Source organism: Schistocerca cancellata, chromosome 1 (assembly GCF_023864275.1).
Source record: "Schistocerca cancellata isolate TAMUIC-IGC-003103 chromosome 1, iqSchCanc2.1, whole genome shotgun sequence".
In the NCBI taxonomy this organism is placed as follows: domain Eukaryota; kingdom Metazoa; phylum Arthropoda; class Insecta; order Orthoptera; family Acrididae; genus Schistocerca; species Schistocerca cancellata.
In genome coordinates this window covers 754230504-754249890 of record NC_064626.1, presented here as the reverse complement: position 1 = coordinate 754249890, position 19387 = coordinate 754230504, and the positions used below count along the sequence as shown (strand labels likewise).

Sequence of the window (19387 nt, the reverse complement as noted above, 5' to 3'; positions counted from 1 at the left end):
AAAGAATATCACATCTGCAAGTGTAAACCAGCAACTTTACAGTAATAGAAGTATCTCATTTACAATAAAAAATTCTCATTCACACCTTACAATCCCTTCCTGGAAATGCATTTGCAACCCAAAATTTTCCTTTCGCTTTCCTTTTCATGTCATTTATGAAAATATTAATAAATACAATGTACTGAGCATTACTTCAGTTTATTTGCAGTATAAATAATGTAAAAACTGAAAATAAAAATAGTTCCCACACAGGGGCTCAACCCCATGATCCTTTGAGTACTGTTTTGTACTCATTCCACTGCACTAACCTCTTCCTGGAAACTATGCTAACATAAATGTTTCATACGTCACCCAACCAATGTTAAAATTGCTATTTTTTCTAAACACCTGGCCACATGGAGCTAGGGCTTCTGTCTCTTTCATTTCTGGCGAAGCACTGCATATACCATAAATGTGGACAAAACTGGTAATGATGAATAGGCATAGACCCCTTATTATTGAACATGTTAAATATCTACACTGTAAGAGAGGGAGCACAACCATCAGTATCACAGCCGGCCAACACTGCTCTCCTGATCACCTCCCTTGCCTGATGACTGTTGTGTTTTGTCCATAAAACAACTACTAATTGAGATGCCTTTGGCAATACTACGGCATCTACTCTACCAGAGCCTCCCTTTAAGGCAACCAACAATAGGCAACCTGCAGATCCATATCTTCATTCAGCACCAAAATCAAATGTCTGACAGGCACAGGCTAATTGCCACTGGCTGACAAAGTTCCTGCTACCCTGACCATTTACAGGTTTCATACCATTAAGTCAGCAACATTCGCCCAGTCAAACATTTTAATAGCTATACTGGATAGATTGCTACTCACCATATGGAGAAGGTGCTGAATCTCATACATGCACACAAAAAGTCTGTTATACATTAAAGCTTTTGGCAAAATGGCCTTCCTCCAAACTAGAAAAAACACACACACAACTCAATCAAACATCAGCAATGTCTCAGGCCACTGTAGCCAGACTGCGAGCAGCAATTGCACCTGATTGGAGCAGCTATATAGTGTGGGTAAGTAGGAAGGGACATGGAGGGAAAGGAATAGCAAGGAAGGGTTGAGGTAGGTGTAGCACTGCTTGTGGGAGGATGCAGGGATGTGGTGGGGACAGGGTAGTGCTGCTCTGTGCAGTGGAGAGATTTTTTTTTTTTTTTTGGGGGGGGGGGGGGGGGGGCGGTAGAAGTTAAACAAGCAGGTGGGTGTACAGGCAGAATAGAAGGCTGTATAGTGCTGTAATGGGAGCAGGGAAGAGGAAGGCAGATGGTGGACGCCAGGGAGAAATGACAGTCAAGACGAGAGGCATTATGGAAACTTACCGTATTTACTCGAATCTAAGCCGCACCTGAAAAATGAGACTCGAAATAAAGGAAAAAAAAAATTCCCAAATCTATAAGCCGCACCTGAAATTTGAGACTCGAAATTCAAGGGGAGAGAAAAGTTTTAGGCCGCACCTCCAAATCGAAACAAAGTTGGTCCATTGTAATATGAGACACAATTTAGGTCGAATGAATGACGATACAGCTACAGTACTTTGGTTCGAGTCGAAAGCTTAGCAGTTAAGCTTTACCAGGTACCCATTGCTATGCGTCAGGCGCTCCGTCCGTATTTATACGGATACCCTTTCTTTTTCACGTGCTTCGTCTGCTTTGAATCGATTGTTTATTTTGCTTTGATCTGATAAGTGCCGTTTTCTATGTTATAGGTGTTTACGTCAGTCACTCCAAGCTCAAAATGCATTACTATACTGTGTCATGCATTGTTTGTCGCATTCTGATAGTGCGTGTTTACAGCCTGTCGCTGCTCGCGGCATGGCTTGCTTCTGTGCGCGCTACCGCCGCCTATAATTAAAAAAAGAGAGGAATCGTCTCATTAGCGAAACAATGGCAAGAGACTGCTATTTATTGTTACTTACACTGCTGCTTTCTTTGATAATGATCAACAAGAACCAAATAATAGACTGCGTATGATAGAACACGTTCTGAACGAGAGTTTGGCGAAAATTTTTCTCCGTTTGAAAATCTTTGCGGCCGCTTCTTTAGTACATCAAATTCTGCACAGAAATTAGTCATCTTAGATTTAAAAATCTAGTCAGTTGCCGTGCTTCATTTCTGACTGTATCACTATTAGGCATAAGAGTAATACGAATATAAACATGACACGATACGTATATTCTTCCGCGTTTGCTGTTGTCTCACTCTAGTTTCGTAGTTTATTTGGCAGACAGGATTTAAATGAGATAGAAGCAAACACGAAAGAATACATGGCAAAATGTTTATATTCGTATTATTCTTATGGTGAAGAGAATACTGCATGTGATTCACATTTCATCAGGTTCCTATTAGCAACCATCTCTTCTCACAGGTAGGAAAAAATTCAGAACGTAGAGTTGGCCATATTGACAAAAATCCCAGTATTACCAGTCGGATTTTCGTAGTACATTGAAATTCAAAGATGAACAATACGGAATTTGTATTTACTTTGTTGGATAATGTATGAAAATGCAGTGGTCGAAACTCGGGCGGAGAAAAAAAAGCTCGTCTTCCAATTTATTTTTTTTTTAAATTTTATTTACTGACGCAGAGGTTTTGGCGCCAGTATTTATCTTTGTGCCTACAAAGGATGCTTGTGTAGCGCTACATATATTCGACGGCAGAAGTTAGTTGTGGCGGCTCCTATCAACATTTTTCAGAACTTCAGCTTGCTTTGCACTCGATTCTAAGCCGCAGGCGGTTTTTTGGATTACAAAAACCGGAAAAAAAGTGCGGCTTAGATTCGAGTAAATACGGTAGGCTATTGCGGGGTGAGTTCCCACCCATGCAGTTAATGAAAGTGATGTTGGTAGGAAGGATCCAGATGGAGCAGGCTGCGAATCAGTCCTTGTGTTAGGCTGCCTGCTTAGAAATTGGGTGGTCTAGCTGTCTCTTGGCCACAGTGTGTCAGGGCCTTTCATGTGGCCAGACACCTGGTTCACTGTTGATCCATCAATGATAGGGGACATAGGCTGGTTAAGTAATTGTCAATGTCAATGAAATTCTCCAACAGCCGTGCAACTTAAGATGTTATTTTATTTTATTTTGAAGGCTACCAGTTTCAGCATTTCACTATGCCATCTTCAGGCCCCATATGGATCTCTCCAAATAAACAAAAATGTCATATACAGTGAACCCCCCCCCCCTTTTACACTTTTCAAGGGACTTAAAAAAAATGGTGTAAAATGTGGGGAAAATGTAAAATGAGGGAAATAACATTTTAAGCTGTAAAAGTTAAGTATAGGACACCCCCTTGCACTTTATGTATGATATATGTACATAACAGGCACCAGAAGACTTGTCGGAGACTTAGTTTATTATCTACTGAAGATTTATTATCTAAAAAACACCGCTGATTTAGATGAAGCCAATAACTGTCTAGGAAGCAGGAATGTTTCACTCAATTTTTGTATGTCATAATTGATGTTTTTGAAAGCCTGCAGCTGCCATTCATTATTAAAATAATGAAATACTGCACTAGTTACATATTTTTTCATGCATAGCATGAAGCGTTTCGAGAATTTTTTCTCGTTGTCAAGTGCAAGTATGTACATTAAGTATTTTGTGTGGTGTTTAAATATATGTTATTCTGCATCTCTTGCACTGTGGTCGTCTTTTTGAGGTTATCTGGTATTGTGCCTCATCAGTTACACACACACACACACACACACACACACACACACACACACACACATATATGCACAAACTATCACTCACATTGTTTGTTTGTGTAACGTCACAAAAAATGCATAAGTAAGTATTGTACTTGTCAATGAGAATAAATTCTTGAAACACGTTTTGCACAGCATGAATAAAATACTTAACTGTCACTGTATTTAAACTAGAAACATAAAACATCTGAGAAACACAAACTGAATGACGGTGTCAACTAGCACTCCCAGTGGCCATACGTTGAAACACGCTAAATATGGTTCGACAAAGGTGTCACAATAATCACAACAATCATGAAACTGCATTTGCGCAGTAGAGACAGTCTGGAAATGGTTGTGATTGGTCATGATATCTTCATTTGAACAAACCTAGTTACTCCCATCAGCCACCATGCCAAGTAGAGCTCGGCAGCAGCGGGAGATACGGCACGAATTGTTCCAACTTCTACATATTTACTGGTTCAGATCCACTGAATAGAGTGTCCTGGTGTTAAGAAACTTAACCACGTAATATTTGTAAACACTACTGGATGGTCAACATCATGTCAGTTACATTCTTTTTCCACAAACATTTTTTCGTAGTGTGTAAATCGCAAGCAAATGTTGACGCAAAATCGGGTGAAAATTAACATTGTGGGCATAGGAAATATGCCGGGACAGATAAAAAATGTCTTAAACAGTGGGAAAATGTTAACTTTGGGAACATAAAAGCAGATTTATACTGTACTGCCATAAATGGCACTATATGACATTTTCGTTTAATTGGAAAGATGCAAATTGTGCTTAAAACTGGCAGCCTTCAAATCAAAATAAAATAACATCATAAGTTACACGGTTGTTGCAGAATTTCGTTGACAGACAGCTGATTAGTTGCCACACTCATGCAGAAAGCAGCACAGTAGTCACAGTTTAGTTCACAGATCACATGACTGTTTTCACAGGTAGCCCTACCTTTGTTAGGATAGGTGCTTGTAACCGGACTGGATGAGATAGTGGTGATGGGATGTATGGGACAGGTCTTGCATCTACAGGAATGTGAGCCACGTGGCAGGAGTTTGGGAGCAGACATGGAGTACGGATGGACATAGATATCGCCTAGGTTCGGTGTGCGATGGAATACCATTGTAAAAGGGGTGGAACGAGAGTGCGTAGGATATTCCTCATTTCAAAGATGGGGCAGGGGATTCCATCAGCTGTTAGCTTCATCCACCTACAAAGCCTGCCACAGCAACACCATTCCAGAAACCCAACACAATCTCTGGTCTCTCCTCAGATCCTTAGGCCCATGTCAGAACCTTTCCCTGTGCCTACCTCTCTCCTCAGATCCTTAGGCCCATGTCAGAACCTTTCCCTGTGTCTACCTCTCTCCTCACTCCTACCAATTCCTGCGCTCATACCTTCTACATGCTTCCTAAAGTCCACAAATCCAACCACTTAAGACACCCTATTGTGACCGGCTACAGTGCCCCCCGACAGAATCGCTATTCTCATGGGCAAACACTTTAAGCCTGTTACCCATAACCTACCTTGCTATGCAAAGGACACCAACCATTTCCTCCACCAACTCCCAACAGTTCCTGTTTCTTTGCCACACGATGCCCTGCTCATTACTGTTGATGTCGCCTTCGTCTACACTAACATCTCCCATTCCAATAGCCTTGACACTATTGAACACTACCTCTCCCAATGCCCGAACTGACTCCAATCCTACGAAGTCCTTCCTGGTCACCACAAACAGCAGCTCATCCTCAATTACTTCTCCTTTACAGTCATCACCTACAAATAATCCATGGCACAACAATGAGCACCTGCATGGCACCATCCTATACCAACCTATTCATGGACCATTTAGAGGAAACTTTCCTAACCAGCCAGGAACCCACACCTCTCACCTGGTTCAGATTCAATAATGAAACCTTCATGATCTGGACTGAAGGTGACAACACCCTACACACATTGCTCGAGAACCTCAAAATCACCTCCACCATTCACTTCACCTGGTCCTCCTCAATCCAACAAGCCATCTTCCTCAATGTTGACCTCCACTTCAAGGATGGTCCCTCGAGTACCTTTGTCCATATCAAACCTACCAACCATCATCAATAGCTCTCCTTCAACATGTGCCACCCATTCCATACCAAGAAGACCCTTCCACAGAGCCTAGCCACTCAATGGTTGTCACATCTGTCATGACGAGCAGTCTTCCTCCAAATATACCATCCTCCAAATATACCAACAGTTTGACCAAGGTCTTCACTGACCAAACTACCCTCCCAAACTTGTACAGAAACAGATCTCCAGTGACTTGTCTGTCCAGTCACCTACCACCATCTGCATACCCATTATCCGACCACAAGTGAGTACTCCCCTCATGACTCGTTACCACCCAGGACTGATGCAACTGAATCACATTCTCACTTTTATTACCTCTTGTGGCATGCACAATAACTGCTTCACAGTCTGTGCCATCTGGATCCTTCCTACCAATGGGAGCTTTTCTGAATTGCACAGGGCAGCCTTCTATTTCACCAACGCATCGACCACTTGTTTTTGATCTACTCTACTCCCCCCCCCCCTCCCCCCTCAAATCACCCCACTGCACATAGTAGCCCTACCCTGTCCCCACCACATCCCCACATGCTCCAACAAGCAGTACTAAACCTTACCCAACTACTACCCCCTATCCCTTCTCCTCCCTGCCCCATGCCACCTCCTCGTCTCCATCACCACCACCACAACAGATTGGTGCCACCTTCAGGTGCATTTGCTGTTCACAGCAGACTGAGATAGTGGTTTTTGTGCATGTGTGTGTGTGTGTGTGTGTGTGTGTGTGTGTGTGTGTGTGTGTGTGTGTATTCTACTTTGGAGGAAGGCCTTTTGGGCCGAAAACTTGAAATAACAGTCTGTTTGTCGTGCCATCTGAAACTCAATGCCACCTCTATATAGTGAGTAGAAATCTATCAATTTCAATACTGTTGTTATTCCATCCTGGTCTTCCCAGTGTTTGATGTTCGTAAGTCTAGGTGATATAGGAGTCGTCATTAATAGACATACATACATCTGACTGCACCACAACAAAAACTCACTTTGTAAACATAAAAAAATCAAAGTACATACAGGCATATTCACTTACTTGTTTGAGATAAGTGGTTCAGACATGTTGTACTCGCACATGCCAGAGTTATATTCGCATGTCTCCCCATAGCTGAATACCAACGGTCGACATATATTTATAAGATATTTCAGCATTCCAGTGTCAGTCTTCCTCAGAATTTTGTAATTCCTGGCTGGATCCGAAAGAATACTCAAATCATAAACATTTCCTTCCTTATCTGTTGTTGTGCATGGATATTCTTCATATGAAGGGCAGGCCAGTTGCAGTTCCCAAATGAAGAGAAATTTGCACGATTCTGACAACTGTAAATTAAATTAAATATTTCACCAACATAATAACAGAATAATCGGACAATAATTATTTATATAGTTAGCAAATTATAGACAAAATAAAACATGAAAAGGAATAATTGGTTGCTAAAAATGCCATTAGGTGGTTAATTTTTTCCAGACTAAAGCAATCTGTTTACAATATTGTTCTCAATTTTCTTTTACTCAAGTGCATGCTTTGTAGATATCACACTAATCCATGCAACACCCCCTCAAGCACTGATAATTGCCTCAAATCATGGGAGAAAGAGAGTCCATGCACTTCTCCAGGCACTTTCAGCTGCACACAATCATTCAAGATTAGATCACATAGAGCACCCAAACTGATGAGATGTTAACCGATATGTTTCATGCTGAGATGTTGATTGCTATGTTTCACCTGTTGTTTCAAATAGACCTAGACATTTGCTATGGGATTAAGATTAGGTCATTTGGCGGCCCAGTTGAGGGGCAATAGCGCACCTGAGAGTTTGTCAGCCCAGGAATGAATGTTTTCAGTTCTGTTGACACTGCAGTTGTCATGTAGGAAGAGTAGACTGTCTACAGCATAATCATTATGCACTCCGACCATTTGAGATAGAACTCTATGAACTGACAGTAACAATTCCTGCTGGTATTGAAACTGTTTTCATTAATAAGATAGGACACCATGTCTGATTCCTGAAAGTTACAATCTTTTTATAACCACTGTTCTTATGTCATGTTACATGTCAGGAAGAGGTAAACCATCACTTAAAGCTGGTTCTCAAAACTTGTCTTCATGAATCTTCCAGTTCTGTCCCTCCAGTATCTCTGCGACTCTCTCCCATGGATCAATGGGTCGCACGAGTGATTTGTAAGCAATTTCCTTTGTATAGTGATTGCAGATCCCCAGTATTCTACCAATAACCTGAAGTCTACCACCTGCTTTACACACGACTGAGCCCATATGATCATTCCATTTCATAATATCGCTACAGAGTGTTACAGTCAGGTATTTGTACGAGTTGACTGATTCCAACAGTGACTCACTGATATTATAGTCACAGGATATTATTTTCTTTTGTGTGTGTGCATTTTGTGAAGTGCACAATTTTACATTTCTGAATATTTAAAGACAGTTCCAAATCTTTGCACCACTTTGAAATCTTATCAAGATCTGACTGAATATTTATGCAGCTTCTTTCAGTACTTCATGATAGATAACTGCATCATCTGCAAAAAGCCTGATGTTACTATTGTCTGCAAAATCATTAATACACAACATAAACAGCAAAGGCCCCAACGCACTTCCCTCAGGCACACCCAAAGTTACTTCTACCTCTGATGTTGACACTCCATTCAAGATAACATGCTGTGTCCTTCCTACCAAAAAGTCCTCATACAGTCACAAATTCCACTTGATATACTACACGACTGTACTTTTGACAGTAAGTGTAGGTGTGGCACTGAGTCAAGTGCTTTTCGGAAATCAAGATTGCCTTGATCCAAAGCTTTCAGTACGTCATGTGAGAAAAATGCAAGTTGGTTTCACATGATCGATGTTTTCGGGATCCATTCTGATTGGCACTGAGAAGGTCACTCTGATATCTCATTATGTTTGAGCTCACATTATTTTCTACGATTCTACAACAAATCAATTTCAAAGATACTGGACAATAGTTTTGTGGAGTACTACTACGACCCTTCTTGGAGACGAATGTGACCTGTAGTTTTTTCCAAGAACTGGGCCTGTGAAGAATCTACAATACATTATAGTTAGAAGCAGAGCTAACTCAGCCATTAATTCAGTATAGAATCTTGACAGGGATTTCACCGGGCCCTGGAGCTTTGTTCAGTTTTAATGATTTCAGCTGTTTCTCAACATCACTGACACTAATACTTATTTCATTCATCTTTCCAGTGGTATGAGGATTAAATTGGGGCAATTCTCCTGGGTATTCCTTTGTAAAGGAACATTTGAAAACAGAAGTTATGTATTTCAGCTTTTGCTTTGCTACCCTCAACTTCAGTTCCTGTCTAATTCACTAAGGATGGGACACCGATGTCAGTTCTTTCAAGACTACTGTATATCAACAGTAGCCTTGAAAGAACTATGACAGGTGCCCGGACAACAGGGAACTGACATGCACTGATACTATGAAATAGTGCACTGATAATGGATAGGCACTAGCCGAAATCTAGATTTGCCAAATAACACCGGCAAAAAAGGATGACTGATTGCTGCACCCTATCATTTGTAATTCAGAAGAAAGCCATGCTGAACGTCCTACACCACAGAGCCAGTATGAGTTTGGACAACAAGCACCTTGGCTCTGAGATGAACCATCCAACGACGGTGTTCAACAGGAACAGGTATCAGTCTATGATATTAGGTCAATGCTGTTGAGGAAACAGATACATGATGTCGTTCAACAAAGCCAGGAGGATCTACATGTAGTGTGGCTTCCATTCTATGATGCAACAACTAGTAAGGTAGGTGAAGTCCTAAATAGGCAAGGAATCAGATCAGTGTTTTGCCCAAACATAAAAGTTAAGGAAATGTTGTTAAAGATACTCTCAGCCTGAAAGAGATAGGGATTTCTAATATTCCTTGCATGTCTGGCAGCAGTTACATGGGTCAATCTGTAAGACTGTTGCTCATCACTGTGTTGGATGTCAGCATCACCTGAAGTACAGGAATTTGGAAAAATCAGCAGAGGCCAAGGCCAAGAACAGCCTGTTAAATAAACACAACATCTTGTTTGAACATATGAGAATGCTGGCCTATGCATCGAACTATTGTGACTGTATGACTGGAGAAGCAGTGGAAAGTATATTCTGTGGTAAACACTTCAATAGAGACACTGGTTATGCACTCAGCAATACATGGAAGCACAAACTTGATAAAGGAAGAGCACAGAAGAAAACTACTACTAGATTACCGCTCGATGGAAGTGATGACACAGCAAGTGGTTCTGGATAGAGTGCACTCGGCGAAACCCCTACAGTTACTTCATTGCACAGTTTTAATTCCTTAAAAAGGTACAAGTCATGTACATTGCGCCGATTGCTGATAAACCCAGAAACCACCATTTTGCATATTCTTTTTCCACAAACAAGTGTTGTTCGGGCCATCCAATTCACTAACACTTTGAAATACCCGAGAATGAAAGAGCAACATATTCAATGAGTAAAGTCTTTTGACCATTCATCTTGCAAAGCTCCAGGCAGTCTTACAGATTCAACCCCACAGTTGACCACAGAAACATGATGTACAATTCACTGAGATCAAACTAATAATTTTTCCAGGTGGTGTTCATTCAGTAGTTTTTGGAAGAAGTTGCGTGCTTCAGCAATTTCGACATCGCTGAAAGCCTCATGTAAATCTTCAGTCCTTCTTCATAATGTGCCTCCCCATGTCATTCCATTTCTCCCAAAGTTTTTTTTTTTCCAAAAAATGTTACATTGGGACTAACTGCCCACATAAATAACTCATTTTCAAACACACTCCATAATAGTAGTTCATGTACGTGATGACGGCAACAAGATAAAAAACAACAGCTCTCTTCCAACCAACTGTTCCAGCAAAGTAACAGCTCCACTGAAATGATCAGTGCTGGATGCAATGGTCTCACAACAAACTTTCTTGTCCAGTCCCGAAACGTTTCTGGCATTCCAAACTGCCATTTCTGCCTGTTTCTTTCTAAACTCCTCGATACCTTTGAATACAGCAATGATTAATTGCTATTGTATCAACATTATGTCCTAAGCCCTGTCTGAAACAGCCGCTAGTTTTGATTTCATAAAACATCTTCTTCCATGTTTGTTTTCTTTTTAAAATTTATCTTATTTTCATCTATGGTTGCATTACTATGAGACATTGAAGCTGAACTCACGGATGGGTCTATAAAAGTACTAACAGTTTCTTCGGGTGAATCAGTAGCAGTTTCCAAAAACATGATCTGTATTACCGTTCACCCTCCTTGATTCCTCTTTCATCACTAAAATCCTCATCCTTTTCTCTTTTGTTGCCAACTTCCAGTCAACACCTCCATGATTACCTCTACAGCCGAGTTCCCTCTGATATGATAAAAGGAGCTTATCCTCTACTATTTCATCATGTTCAAAGCATTAGTATGGGCAACATCAAAATGGTTATTTAGGTTTGTGGAAACTTCCGTTCCCGTTCTTTGTGAGTGTTCGTCTTTATATGTGCACTTTTTTGCAGATTGCGCCACTCTAAATACAATTCTGTAAGTTTCTTTGTATAATTAGGTAGAGCTCTTGTAAGAATCCTAGCCTTCTCCCATATTACTACACTTTCACGCGAGATTACATCATCACTTTCACTGACAGTTGATTTCCCTTCCTGTACATTATAAAACAAGACCAACAAAACCTGTCGATTAGATGACAATTTATGTCCACTGAACTATTGCTCAACTTCACTGACTAAATGAATGACCATTTCACTATAATGCTTCTTCAAAAAAACTAAAGGGTGTGTCAGAAGAAATACAAAATTCACAACATAAGATGATGATGACTGGATTGTGGGGCGCTCAACTGGGCGGTTATCAGCATCCATACAAATTCCCAACCTTTGCTCAATCCAATTTCGCGACTAGCATGAATGATGACGACGTCTGTCACCCAGCCTCTTGTAATGAGGGATTTGACCAGATGTCCAAAAGTGGGGAAAAAAATTTGAAAACTGAAACAATTGGAAATCCGTATGGCGAGGAAAGAAGCCTAAAAATGACATTCAAATTTCTTGCCTAGTTTCACAGATGATCTGGCAATACTAACATACAATGAGACAATAGCAAGCAAACAGAAAGAAACTCTGAAGGAATGTAGTGAAAGAAGCCTCCAAAAAACTAAGTACACATGCTACTCAAAAATGATCACAAAATATGGACATAATGAGGCAGTTCGATACTTCAAGTAAATGGGTGAAATCCTTGGCAATAAAGGTAGAGAGAAAATGGCACAGAATATTTATATACAAAAACTCGGGAGTTCTTACAATAAATCAACAAAATGTGCAACAAAAATGTATGTCCATACACAAGAAAATCTGACACTATTAACACAGTTATCAAGCCCGAAGCCCTGTACACAGTGAAATGCTAACACTCCACACAAAAGGTGATCTGTAAGATATTCTAAAGGATGAATGCAAAATTGTCAGAAAGATACTTGACCCCAAAAGAACAGATGATGAATACCAACTACACAGAATTCCAACAATGAGACTCGCTCATGAAGTTGCAACATACACAGAAGAATACAAAATCATATCCTGGATCCAGTAGATAAAAAAGAACAATAAGTTTCATTTAAGTCCAACAGATATTTTCAACAAAAGTTCATGTAGCTAACAAGTTAGTAAATGGGAAGTATTGCCAGAGAATGAAGTCACCACAAGACCGGTCACGAAGTAGACTGAAGAAAGAAGAATTCGTACAGGAAACATGAGAGTTGCTTGGAAATACCAACACTGAAGTAGAAAACAGATCCTATCATAGCACAGAAAAGGCAAATATATCCTGGGCATAATTAAGTATGTGAAAGAAGGGAACTAGCTTTTTGACTTATCTGGCAGCTTTGAAGACATTTAAATCAAAACATCTGACGTATTCGCCCTCTTAATCCAGCCCCATAAATTTCACCCCCCCACCACCCAAAAAAAAAAATTAACTATTACACACATGCTTTTCAATCACATGATATTATATATTGTTTACTATGGTTGGCGAATCTTCTAGATTCTGGGTGCAGGGTCAGGGATTTTAGCCTGTAAATTGCAAGATGCAGGTGTGCCAACACTTGCAGCTACGAGAGTTGGGGAAGTAGGGTTAACTCGCAAAGAAGTGTAAATATGATAAGATGTTTTAATTTAAATGTTTGTGAAGCTGCCAGATAAATCGAAAAGCTAGTTCCCTTCTTTTACATCCATAACTCTGCCCAGGACATATTCATCATCTCATCCCGCATCCCGCAACTACCCTCCCGACCTGGTACAGAAGCAAATAACCAGAGCCACTTCCTCATCCTCTCAAACCCAGAAACTCCCACAGAAGAACCACAAAAGTGCCCCACTTGTGACAGGATACTTTCCGGGACTGGATCAGATTCTGAATGTGGCTCTCCAGCAGGGATACGACTTCCTCAAATCCTGCCCCGAAATGAGATCTATCCTTCATGAAATCCTCCCCACTCCACCAAGAGTGTCTTTCCGCCGTCCACCTAACCTTTGTAACCTCTTAGTTCATCCCTATGAAATCCCCAAACCACCTTCCCTACCCTCTGGCTCCTACCCTTGTAACCGCCCCCGGTGTAAAACCTGTCCCATGCACCCTCCCACCACCACCTTCTCCAGTCCTGTAACCCGGAAGGTGTACACAATCAAAGGCAGAGCCACGTGTGAAAGCACCCACGTGATCTACCAACTGACCTGCCTACACTGTGATGCATTCTATGTGGGAATGACCAGCAACAAACTGTCCATTCGCATGAATGGACACAGGCAGACAGTGTTTGTTGGTAATGAGGATCACCCTGTGGCTAAACATGCCTTGGTGCACGACCAGCACATCTTGGCGCAGTGTTACACCGTCCGGGTTATCTGGATACTTCCTACTAACACCAACCTATCCGAACTCCGGAGATGGGAACTTGCTCTTCAACATATCCTCTCTTCCCGTTATCCACCAGGCCTCAATCTCCGCTAATTTCAAGTTGCCGCCACTCATACCTCACCTGTCATTCAACAACATCTTTGCCTCTGCACTTCTGCCTCGACTGACATCTCTGCCCAAACTCTTTGTCTTTAAATATGTCTGCTTGTGTCTGTATATGTGTGGATGGATATGTGTGTGTGTGCGCGAGTGTATACCCGTCCTTTTTTCCCCCTAAGGTAAGTCTTTCTGCTCCCGGGACTGGAATGACTCCTTACCCTCTCCCTTAAAACCCACATCCTTTCGTCTTTCCCTCTCCTTCCCTCTTTCCTGATGAGGCAGCAGTTTGTTGCGAAAGCTTGAATTTTGTGTGTATGTTTGTGTTAGTTTGTGTGTCTGTCGACCTGCCAGCACTTTCATTTGGTAAGTCACATCATCTTTGTTTTTAGGTATATTTTTCCTTCGTGGAATGTTTCCTTCTATTATAACCATATCATATATATGTGTGTGTGTGTGTGTGTGTGTGTGTGTGTGTGTGTGTGTGTGTGTGTGTGCGCGCGCGCGTGCGTGCGCGCGCGCGTGCGTGTGTGTGTGTGTGTGTGTGTGTGTGTGTGTGGGCGTGCGCGATTGTATACCTGTCCCTTTCTCCCCCCAAGGTACCGTATTTGCTCGAATCTAAGCTGCACTCGAATCTAAGCCGCACCTGAAAAATGAGACTCGAAATAAAGGAAAAAAAATATTTCCCGAATCTAAGCCGCACCTGAAATTTGAGACTCGAAATTCAAGGGGAGAGAAAAGTTTTAGGCCGCACCGCCAAATCGAAACAAAGTTTGTCCATTGTAATACGAGACACAATTTAGGTCGAATGAAAGACGATACAGCTACAGCAGTTTGGTTCGAGTCGTAAGCTTAGCGGTTAAGCTTTAGCAGGTAGCCATTGCTATGCGTCAGGCGCTCCATCCGTATTTATACGGGTACCCTTCCTTTTTCACGTGCTTCGTCTGGTTTGAATCGATTGCTTATTTTGCTTTGATCTGATAAGTGCCGTTTCCTTTGTTATAGGTGTTTACGTCACTCTAAGCTGAAAATGCATTACTGTACTGTGTCATGCATTGTTTATCGCATTCTGATAGTGCGTGTGTACGGCCTGTCGCCGCTCGCGGCATGACTTGCTACTTGCTTTTGTGCGCGCTACCGCCGCTTTTTTTAAAATAAAAAGAGGAATCGTCTCATTAGCGAAACAATGGCAAGAGACTGCTATTTGTTGTTACTTACACTGCTGCTTTCTTTGATAATGATCAACAAGAACCAAATAATAGACTGCGTGTGATAGAACATGTTCTGAAAGAGAGTTTGGCGAAAATTTTTCTCCGTTTGAAAATCTTTGCGGCCACTTCTTTAGTACATCAAATTCTGCACAGAAATTAGTCATCTTACATTTAAAATCTAGTCAGTTGCCGTGCTTCATTTCTGACTATATCACTATTAGGCATAAGAATAATATGAATATAAACATGACACAATACGTATATTCTTCCGCGTTTGCTATTGTCTCACTCAAGTTTCGTAGTTTATTAGGCAGACAGGATTTAAATGAGAGCAGCAAACACGAAAGAATACATGGCATTATGTTTATTTTCGTATTATTCTTATGGTGAAGAGAATACTGCATTTGATTCACATTTCATCAGGTTCCTATTAGCAACCATCTCTTCTCACGGGTAGGAAAAAACTCAGAACGTAGAGTTGGCCATATTGACAAACATTCCTAACAGTTTTGCCAGTCGGATTTTCGTAGTACATTGAAATTCTGCTACATTCGAAGATGAACAATACAGAATTTGTATTTACTTCATTGGACAATGTATGAAAATGCAGTGGTTGAAACTCGGGGCGGAGAAAAAAAAAAAAAAGATTTTGGCGCCAGTATTTATCTTTGTGCCCACAAAGCATGCTTGTGTAGCGCTACATATATTCGACGGCAGAAGTTAGTTGTGGCGGCACCTACCAACATTTTTCAGAACTTCCGCTTGCTCGATTCTAAGCCGCAGGCGGTTTTTTGGATTACAAAAACCGGAAAAAAAGTGCGGCTTAGATTCGAGTAAATACGGTAAGTCTTTCCGCTCCCAGTATTGGAATGACTCCTTACACTCTCCCTTAAAACACACATCCTTTCATCTTTCCCTCTCCTTCCCCCTTTCCTGATGAAGCAACCGTGGGTTGCGAAAGCTTGAAATTTGTGTGTGTGTTTGTGTTTGTTATTGTTTCTATCAACGTACCAACGCTTTCGTTTGGTAAGTTACAGAATCTTTGTTTTTAGATACAATTTTCCCGCGTGGAATGTTTCCCTCTATATATATATTCTCACAGCAGAGTGCATGCAGAATAACATGGCCGATAGATGCACAGTCAACAGGGCAAGTGTGGGACAATGGTAGTGATGGGGGTTGAGGGCAGGCAGGCAGTGCGGTGTAGGGGAAATGACAAGTGATGGAGAGGAAGTGCCATTCTAAACTGAAGCCTACGATCATATTTTTTGTAAATATTAAGTAGTCCCTCCACATTCACACTCACATGGTAGCCATTCAAAAAGATCTACTGTCACCTCCACCTCGATTAGAATCTAATTAGAAGTCTGATGAAAATGCAACAGAAGTGCCAATTTATTTTCACCTGACTTGTTAAGCATTTGTTACTTTCAGAGAAGCATCATGTGTGGCAAATTTTGAGTAAAACCTACATTTCTCTTGTTGCCATGACAAATTTGCTGCTTCTATCTAAACACAGTGGTGCTTACACAATGTCGTCTCATTAACATTTTGTACAGGCAAGAGAATAAGTTAAGTGAAGAACTGAGGAAAAAGTAAGGTCAACAGCTTTTGAAAAAGCACATCCTCTGTACAAAAATAAATGTGTAATGTCTTCTCTTTTGTTGTTCCAAAACCCACAGCATTTCTTGTTTCACCAGTTATCGATGGCCCTTAAAAATTACAATCTCTCACTGAAAAAGTCTGTAGTAAATGGAATAACATAGCAGATAATGGAAGTTTCACATAATAACCATATGGCAAAATATCTCCTTTTTGTATGCTATCTCGTTTCGATGTCTCAAAGCGTTTATCAAGTTTGAGGAATGTTGCAAGTGTTTCATTCCAGCTTTATCACTAGTACATGCAATCATAAATAAGTGCACTACATGAGACCATTTTTCTCGAGATTAGTGACAAATAGAGACGTCCACCGAACTCAAAAGAAAATTCAATATGTTAGCTAAATTTCACACTCAGCACCATATTACATAATATGTGCCGATCACAAAAATCAAAGCGACCCCTAGTTTCCATTGCATTTTTTTCCGAATTCAGTGCAGTGTCTTACTTAGATACAAATATCACAATAACTATGACAATTAACAAAATGATGAGCAAGTCATCGTGAAGCTGACATATAAAGATATAAGTAACGCAAAAATGGAATCTTTACCAAATAGTTTCTGTACAATCATTTGAGGATGGCTGCAGAGCGAGCACCTAGATACTGTCATCATAGCGCATTGGCAACCAGCCAAAAGCAGGCGAACAATGTCGGCTTCCTCTTCAGAACAAACGAATGAACTCACCCAGCGCTTTAAATGTAAATTAATCACTACACATCAGTCACCAAACCCTGCACAGATCTTACATTCATTTTCAGAAGTTAAGATTTAAATCCCAAAATTCAGTAAATACATTGTCTAATAATCCTTGTGCAATGTGTAGATGGAATATTGCACCTAATGAAGAACTGTTGACGAAATCAATAACAATCACTTACAAAATGTAATGTACAGTGAGCTACACTTAACAATAATACAATATAAACAACCGTGGTAAATTTATTACCAATGGGTTAGACAGACACACGTGTTCTGCATCTCTATTACTTCAAATGAAGATAACAACTTCAAGAGATGTTACTGCAACAGTCGTAAAACATGTCTGCAATGAAACAAGCAAACTTTATAGAGTTGTTGCAATATTATAGACACTATTGATCACACACTATATTTATATACCTATGGGAGAGAATTAATTATAAAATGAGGATGCACTGTTAAAGAGTTGTCAAAGAGAAGCACTAATGGGATTGCAGCAGAATAGTGCCATAAGTTGCAGAAAACAATGTCATCATTCAAAAATTGTGACAATGGACAGAGGTGACATCAAGAATTACTACATATTAATGCAGCACATAGTACCATTTATTCTCTCTCGGGAATTTATTATTAGTCTCTTTTCTTGCAACATTGTCTAATCTTCTTCTAGACTAAAGAAATATACCAAAAATATTATATATTATTGCAGTACATGGTACCATTTATGATCTCTCAGAAATTTCTGCAAACTTCTCCCATCTTCTGCTAGACTGGAGACATCTATCTGTCAGTTTGTTGCGACCCAGTCACTCGAATATGCAATCAAAAGTGTGGACTATCTTTGTATCTACGTAATGAACTAACTAGCAGCATCTTTGGTTATGGTTAATGACTTGATTGTAGTTATCTCGTTTTCTCTGGAGGTTCTGTTCCTTCACTTTCAGTGACTGTTATATTAATAAAGTGACTTACATCACCTTTATTCAATTGTGGATCACAGTGCCCACAAGTTCATGCTTTCTATCACCAATTTTTTGTGAAAATCAAAAACATTCCTGCAAAAAATGGTCTTGAAGGATTTTCGCTTCAGTATATGTCAATATGACTGGTTTGTAGACAATGCAGATGGCGTGCTGAAAAGTAATGCCTGCATATTTTTTTTTTTTTTTTGTGAAATCTCTCATAGCTTTTTAAATAAACCAAACATTACTGACATTCTACATCTTTTTTCTTCACACCTACATATTTTCAGCCATCTGCCACAAGAGGGCTCTGAATTGTAGTGTGTAACATGGTGGTGTGTAACGTTAACTATGTTGCTGCATGAGAAACAGCAGGCTGTAATTGAACTTCAGATTTGAAGAGTTTGTCCACATATGGAGCACACGCTCCTTCAGCATGATAAATCCAGATCATACACGAATGCTGCAACAATCAGACATCTTGAGTTCACTGTCATCAATTATCCTTCATACAATCCCGACTTTGGAAAATCCAATTTTCCTCTGTCTCCAAAACTTATAGAACACCTTTGAGGATTTCATTTTGACAGAGCTGAAGTGGTGTAAGCAGAAGTGAGGTTGTGGCTCTGTCAACAAAGTAAAATGTTCTACAGTGACAGTATCAACAAACTGGCCTCTCATTGGGAGAAATGAGTTCACCACAGAGTGGCTATGTTGAGAAAAAAATATGTAGGCATGAAGAATGAAAATGTTAATGTTAATAATGTGTGATTATAATATAAGGAAACAATCCACGAAGGAAAAATATACCTAAAAACAAATATATTAATAATGTGTGATTCATTTAAAAAGCTTTAAGAGTTTTTATATAAAAATTCTGAGGCTTTACTTTTCAGCATGCCCTCGTAGTTTCAGAACGGCCAGATAACGTGTGGTAGCTAAT

General features: G+C 40.3%; 1 protein-coding gene across 2 annotated transcripts in view; it reads right to left on the bottom strand.

Moving 5' to 3' along the window:
- The window catches only part of LOC126186242 (cation-independent mannose-6-phosphate receptor), a 628020-nt gene that overhangs the window by 459265 nt on the left and 149368 nt on the right, over positions 1-19387 (bottom strand). For both annotated transcript variants that reach the window (XM_049928195.1, XM_049928194.1), the window contains exon 11: positions 6894-7177. In XM_049928195.1, the coding sequence (XP_049784152.1) occupies positions 6894-7177 (284 nt within the window). The remainder of the gene's footprint in view (positions 1-6893; positions 7178-19387) is intronic.